Here is a 7,534-nt window from a genome sequence, read left to right on the forward strand (position 1 = left end):
TCCTTAAAATATGAAATTATTTAGTGGCCTGGCACCCCAAGATTTTAAGAAACCATCTTCACATTTATAAGGTCTTATTTAAATGAATATTGTGATTCTTTTCAGAACCAGGAATATTTTAGATGATTTCAGAGAAGCTTACTTTTGGCTAAGGCAGAATACAGATGAGCATGCCCGAGTGATGTCCTGGTGGGATTATGGCTATCAGATTGCTGGGATGGCTAACAGAACTACTCTGGTGGATAACAACACCTGGAATAACAGCCACATAGCACTGGTAAGAGCTTGACCAACAAAAGACCGAAAGTTACAACCCTTTATTCACTACTTAGACATCAGACTTCACTTGTGATTAAGTAGGAAAACTGTGGGGGAAAGTACTTTTTGTTTGCTGAATTTTCAACATACTTCTCTATATATTTGTTCAGTAAAGTGATTCAAGGTATGCTTCCTTATTTGGTTATTTAAGACTAGAATTTGTTTACATATCATTCAGAATCAGAGACTGTATGCTGGAGAATGAGGCAAAATCTGAAACTTAACTGTATTTGTCTTATATTTTCCTTTTCGTAAGTTAAAATTATTTGCAGATGTGTAAGGCAAGTGCACTGTGTTTTATGAACATGCACATTATGTTCTCTAGCTATTAAATAACTAATCTACGTTAATTAAAGTAATCACCTCTGTGTTCTCTAAAGATTTTAAATAGATAGCTAAGTGTTAGCCAAATGACTTTTGTTTGTATTAGTGTTGTGGCTAATCATTAGATGTTTGGTAGACTGAAGAAAAGGATATAATTGTTCTAGCTAGATGGATGGACATCCCCAGCCTGGGATTTTGAGAAATTCTACTTCTTTTAAGCTTGTTTGCTTTCATATTAAAATGTTAATTTAATGCGACCAAATTATTAGGAAAATGTAAGAGCACATATCCTGATTTTGACATTTATGCTGTAGTTGGCTATAGTAAGGGAGGTGCTTATAAATCTCATGAATTTGTTGAATTCATAGATTGTTTCTATAAAAGGAATTCCATGTAAATCGAACTTTTGAGATGCATTCGATGTTAAGGTAAAAATGTGCATTCATGCTTGTTTGTAGTGTTGTTTGGGGACTAGGAGCACATATTCTCACTTTTTTTTTATTCTTTAGGTGGGAAAAGCTATGTCTTCAAATGAAACAGCAGCCTATAAAATCATGAGGAGTCTGGACGTAGATTATGTTTTGATTATTTTTGGAGGGGTTATTGGCTATTCTGGTGACGACATCAACAAGTTTCTCTGGATGGTTAGGATAGCTGAAGGGGAACATCCAAAAGATATTCGGGTAAGAAATTAGGTCGTTCTTGGTGTGTGAAGGACCGTTCCCAGAGTGTAAGTAACCCTCTTCCCTTTCTGACTGCATTGTATTTTTTATCATCATCCTGTCTCCAGAGCAGTCCCTCACTCTACTGTTTACTAAAGACAGCATAAGCATTTTCCCAGGTTTAAAACTTTTGAAATCCGGTACTTCCATTCTCCTCTAGGAAACAATTTCTTTTCAAGATTCTTGCTTTTACTCCTACAGCCTACCCTTTCCTTTCATTTTTGTTGCTTCCATTCTGGTATTGACCCCAGTGCTCATAAACCTGAAATAGGACAGTAGCCTTCAAATTGCTGCCTTTGCCTTAGTCTGTTTCCTCTCCCAGTCTAACATGACATTGATCATGTTACTTTACAGCTTTTTTTTTGTTTAAGCCTCCATTCGTTTAAGGAAAGGAGCCTCGGAAAAAAAAGACAGATAAGAGTTGCAACTAAACCCTGCTGCTGTCAGCTTGGTGCTGTGGGCAAGTTGTTTTTCAGCCAGTCAGCATTATATGGTTCGAGCAGTAGGTCTTGTTCTAGGTTCTAGTATTAATGGTGGTGATTAGGGCCATTTCAGTTGATAACTAATAGAGATGCCAGGAATAATTCACTTGTAGTGCTGTTACGAGATTTTCTGGTAATGTAGATGAACCCTCAGCCTCATGACTGGTTTAGAATAATCAGAATGATGATTGAAATAGGAAAACATTGGTACAAAATCAAAACTGCTCAGCTCAGAATGCAGCCCCTTAATACTTCCCTTTGCTGGCTCCTTGTCCTTCTAGCAGCGTTTCCCACTCTGTCACTCTCCCCTAGCCCATGAAACTTGCTTTGTGTTTTCTTTCCTTGGCTCATCTGACATTCATGTTACAATCTTCTCTTCTTGGGGTACCTTCCCTACAACAGTTCTGTCGCCTTGGCAGAGGTCCTTCTGCGGTACATCCATGTCTCTACTCATCAGGTCATGTCCAGCCTGTTTTGTAGGTAAACTCTGTTGTATCCTTCCACTCAGCTATGAGCTCAGAGAGGATAGGCACCCAGCAGTGAAGTTACATGATGAAGGCATAAAAGAGGATTCACTGCTGATCCAGAATAAAAGGACCTTTTGGGAAAACATGGGAATGTGTTTTGTGTGACAGGGGTAAAGTTGAGTAAAACCCCAGATTTCCTATTTAAACATAAATGCTTTACTACCTGACATTATCCCTTAACTACCATTAATAAATAGTATTTCCTTGTATTTACATTGGTCTTAATCTTCCAAGTATGTGAGTGTTTTCACTTGTGGATTTGCTTTTAGCAATGTTAAAATTGTGACATGATAGATTGAGGTATGTTTTGAACATTTGTATAGAGAAAAATCCTAATTTTCTGTGCTTTGTGAGGAGGTAATTTACACATTGACATGGTTCAAAAAATGAAATATATAGGGACATACAGTAAAAGTTTATCCCCCCCCCCCAAAAAAAAAAAAAGTCCATGGTAATCTTGTTATTTTCTTATCCTAATTGAAGCAGATAACTAGTAGAAAAATATACACATTGTTCTTGCCTTTTTTTTTAACCTCACAATATTCTATGGAGATCTTCACATATTAAAATGTGGGAATCCTCCTTCATTTCTGTTTTTTTACATCTGTATAGTAAGGCCTGGCGTGCTGTGATTCATGGGGTCGCAAAGAGTTGGACATGACTGAGCGACTGAACTGAACTGAGTGTGTTCTGTTGCGTGTGTGCACTATGATTTATTTAACCTGTCCCTGTTAATGGATATTAAGGTTTTTCTAGTTTTTAAATCTGAAACAGTGGTGCAATAAGTAACTCTCATCATTTTGCCCACATTTTAGTATCTCTGCAGGGTAAATTCCTAGAAAAGAAATTTCTGTCAGTAGTATCAGATTGGCCCTCTCAGAGGTTAATTTATAAATTTGATGAGCTCACAATAAAAATTGCTGTTAAGAGTTTTCTAAATGTTCCTCTCCCAACTAAAAAAATTGTTTTGACGGTCATGTGGAAAAATAAAACAAATTTAGGAAAACTCTGGAAAGGAATAATGAATGGCTGGGGAAGGGGACACAGTTGGAGAGAGTCAGCATACCTAGTATTAATTCATGGTGTTGGTACCATTTTTTAAAATAATTACTGAGGTTTTATTATAACATGGTTTAAAATCTGGTAAAATTAATTACTCTCCATCATCCAGCAAACTATTGTTCTCTTTATGTTTTCTTGGATACTTTTTTTCTTTTAATAAATAATTTCTGGACTGAGTGTTAAACACCCGTGATAGTTTTGTGGGTTTTTAAGAGATCACATTAAATTTATAAGTTTTGTCTTCTGATACTGTGTTTTTTTTGAGATTTAACTAAATATGGCTTTATGAAGATAAACTCAAAAGCTAGCTCTTATGGGGAAATGAAAAGGGGAACCTCTAATTGTGAATATGTCATATTAAACTGACACAGAAACTTCTGGATTCTTTCCTATAGGAAAGTGACTATTTCACCTCACAAGGAGAATTCCGCGTAGACAAAGCAGGATCCCCTACTTTGTTAAATTGCCTTATGTATAAAATGTCATACTACAGATTTGGAGAAATGCAGGTTAGTTATAATCCTTGGTTTTTTCTATAATCTTTATTTTATAAGCTTCATTCTAGATTTTTTCTGTAATCTTTATTCACAGGAATATTTTAACAATAGTCTTGTTTGACTCTAAAAAGCAGGATAATATTTTGGTTGTGCTCTAAAGAAAAATGTGCTCATCTAAAATTTTTTCTACTCTATTAAATTTACTTTCTGAAACTTCTGTGTGAAAAATGAGGAAATATTTTTTAGAGCAGAGGTTTCTTTCCAAAAGGTTAATTAATAGAGGCTTAAATCCAACCCTTGCCTGCCATCCTGGTTTTTTTTTGACTTCATGTTTTTGGAAAACATTGCTCTCCCAGGGAGAGGTCTTCCAGTTGGGAAGCAGTGTGATCTACTGCCTGGTGAGGGAAAGCCAGAAATTAAAGGGTTGGATTATTTAGTCACTTCACTATCCCTGTTCTCCATTACCTCAGATAGCTGGGACTCTCTAGGTCAGCGTTTCCCAGAAAATTAGAATGATGTGCTACGAAAGATTTAGTCAATGAAAGGAATGAATGGGCAGGGAAGCACTGTGGCAGAAGGAACAAACCGCAACTGCCACACACCTGGGGTCCAGGTCGGGCTCTACCATGTCGTGTAATCCTTGGATGAGTCACATTCTCCCTGGGCTTGGTTTTTTCCTTATCTGTATATAATGGGGCTCCCGGTGGCCTCTGCTGTTCTTCCTAACCTTTATATTGCATGACTGTCATACCAAGTTACACCTTCGTGCTAAGGTTATATTGAAAACTTTGTGGTTGCATGCTGCTTTCTGGTTGATACTAGAAGGCAGAAGGAAAATTGCTTGTTTAATTTTGTACAAATACCATGGATCAAGATAATGTTTCTGCATTACTCATTTGGAATTACTCTGCAAGTAGCTTTAAAAAATAATAATTTTACTACTAGGTTTAAGTTTTTGTTTGTGTTTTGATTTCTTTTGAAGGCAAACTGCCTGGTCTCTAAACTCATGCTATGCTGAGAGAGAAGCACTAAGGGCACAATAATTAGCTGCCCCAGAAAATGGGTGGAAGATTAGTTTCTCTGTTGACTAGTAATAGCATTAAAGGACCTTTGTTGTTCCTGTCTAACCAAGAGCTCTAAGCGGTGCATCCAGCATGCATTCATTTTGATGCTTTCCCTCCTCAAGAATGTGTTCAAGATGTGAAGTACACCTTTCCTGTTATAAGATGCATAATAACAAGTTATTCCCTCATGGGACAAGATTTGTTTTCTGGTCTTATTTTTAAATTGGATTCACTTAGTTTCTGTGTGACAGCATAAACCTACTCTGAGAATTTGTTAAAATCCTCTCCCTTTCCTCCATTTTTTGCTCTTCTCATCCCTGGTTAATCTTCCCTTGGTTTGGTTTAATGTCCTTTTTAGTTGCCACTTTCAGGATGGTTAGCATCAGCCTACTTGTGCTCTGATTTCACAAGTAGCACTGGTGAGATAGAGCCACACTGAATAAGGTAAAGTCATCGTGCACCTTACCGCCTAGTGGAGGATGCAGATAATTTTGAAAATAAAAATTTTAGCAACAAACACTATAGAGTAAAAGAATAAAAGAATCAGTGGAGGAGACTTCTCAGTCATCAATCTAAAGAAAAGATTTCCCTGAAGTGGTGGTATTTGGGCTGAGACCAGAGAATAGAAAAGAGCCAGTCATGCAGAATTGCCAGATGAAGAACTTTGAGGCTGACAAAGTAATCTGGTAGTGCAAGGTCCAGGCAGGGAGGCCCTTCTGTGTGTTTGCTCTGAAAACCTGTAAGAAGGGTTTCATGGATTTCATTTTGCTATTTTGGGTTTTTTGTGCCTGCAGGCTGCTCGTCCATTCTAATTCTTACATTGAGTTTCTCTCTTGCTGATTTCTTCCTGTCTGGTGAGCAGCATATGAGGACTGTTAACAGTATATCACTCTGATTCTGTTTCCCTAGTTTAAAAGGAGAGAGTTATACTCTGGTGATAACACTCCCTTCTAATACTGAATGTTTCCAGTATGTTTAACATCCAGTACTCATGTCACTTTTGCAGCTGGATTTCCGTACACCTCCAGGTTTTGATCGGACACGTAATGCTGAGATTGGAAACAAGGACATTAAATTCAAGCATTTGGAGGAAGCCTTCACGTCAGAGCACTGGCTTGTAAGAATATATAAAGTGAAAGCCCCTGATAACAGGGAGACACTAGACCACAAACCTCGAGTAACCAACATTTTCCCCAAACAGAAGTATTTGTCAAAGAAGGTGGGTACCAAATGAAGTCAGGTCTATAAAAGAGTAACTCAAGATTGGTCAGTTTGTCTGAAAAATTATTAAAAATTGCTAATAGGTTTTCATTTGCCAGATTTGTAAAGACCAAGGCTTAAATACAAAGTAGATATCAAGTGCCAGCCTGCTGAGGGCAGTCCTTACAAACTGAGCACTCAAGCTACCCCAGGAAGCAACTGCTTCTGGAGAGTTCTTCATGGGAAGAATGGTTATCAGTGAACTGAGCCAAGAGTTTTCAGAGACATTCTAGCTTTAATTTGTGCCATTCCCATTGCAAAGACTAGTTTGTAAAGTAAGATGTGTCTGTGGCCATCAGTTTCTGAACCTTTGTGAAAGTAAAAATGCCAAACACTAACAGTTGTGATTCATTCATGATCGTTTGGTCAAAGCAAATTTATATAGCATTTTCACGTTCCAGTCTCAGTACAATGTTACTATATTATTCATTGAATTTTTAAAAAAGCTCAAGTTGAATTGAGTCCTGAATCCTCCAAAAATTTATCTTTAGATAATTATTAAGTATAATTGTCACGAAAAAGCTTGTAGGCAGAATTATGATGATGAGACCATTGCAGTCCTTTTGTAATACTTAATAAGACATGAAGCCTTTTATTAGAGGTCATTATGGCTCACTTAAACCAAATAGGTCTGATCTTTGCTATAAAAACTATTGAAAATGAGTATTTATATGGTTTGCCCTCTGTGGGAGATGGAAAATAATGAGCAGTCAGATGAAATATGAAGATTGTATTTTAAAGTACAACCCTTAATAATACTAGTTGTTATTAGACTGATTTTAGTCTTAAGTCTTGAAAGATGCTTGTGTTTACATTGTCCAGATCAGTTATTTTAAATCATTGAAGGGGCTTCCCTGGTGTCTTAGTCGGTAAAGGATCTGCCTCCAATGTAGGAGACCAGGGTTCAGTCCCTGGGTCAGGAAGATCCCCTGGAGAAGGGAATGGCGGTCGCAAAGAGTCAGACATGATTGAACAACTAACACTTTTCACTTTGTATTACTTAAAATATACTTCAGATATGCTCAGAATACAAATTCAGTTTATACTATAAAAGTGCTAACTATTAACTGTATGATATGTAAATGGAAACTTTAAATGAATCCTTCCTGTGCCAGGAATAGGTTACCGTGTCTTAACTAATGTATTGAAGAGTGTCAGAGAGCTGGCACTCAACTGTGTCAGTCGTGTCAAGTGATCGGTGTCTCGTGAGCACACGGTGGGGGAAACTGGTGGGTCACATCGGTGCAGAGGCCAGAGCGCGTGCTGCTGGGCCCAAGG

General features: G+C 37.5%; 1 protein-coding gene across 1 annotated transcript in view; it reads left to right on the forward strand.

The window, feature by feature from the left end:
• STT3B (STT3 oligosaccharyltransferase complex catalytic subunit B) overlaps window positions 1-7,534 on the forward strand; it is a 100,605-nt gene that overhangs the window by 89,550 nt on the left and 3,521 nt on the right. The window contains exons 12-15 of the mRNA XM_027957941.3: window positions 106-277; window positions 1,152-1,325; window positions 3,831-3,944; window positions 6,003-6,215. Coding sequence (XP_027813742.1) covers window positions 106-277; window positions 1,152-1,325; window positions 3,831-3,944; window positions 6,003-6,215 — 673 coding nt within the window. The remainder of the gene's footprint in view (window positions 1-105; window positions 278-1,151; window positions 1,326-3,830; window positions 3,945-6,002; window positions 6,216-7,534) is intronic.

The sequence above is a fragment of the Ovis aries genome, chromosome 19 (assembly GCF_016772045.2).
Source record: "Ovis aries strain OAR_USU_Benz2616 breed Rambouillet chromosome 19, ARS-UI_Ramb_v3.0, whole genome shotgun sequence".
NCBI lineage: Eukaryota > Metazoa > Chordata > Mammalia > Artiodactyla > Bovidae > Ovis > Ovis aries.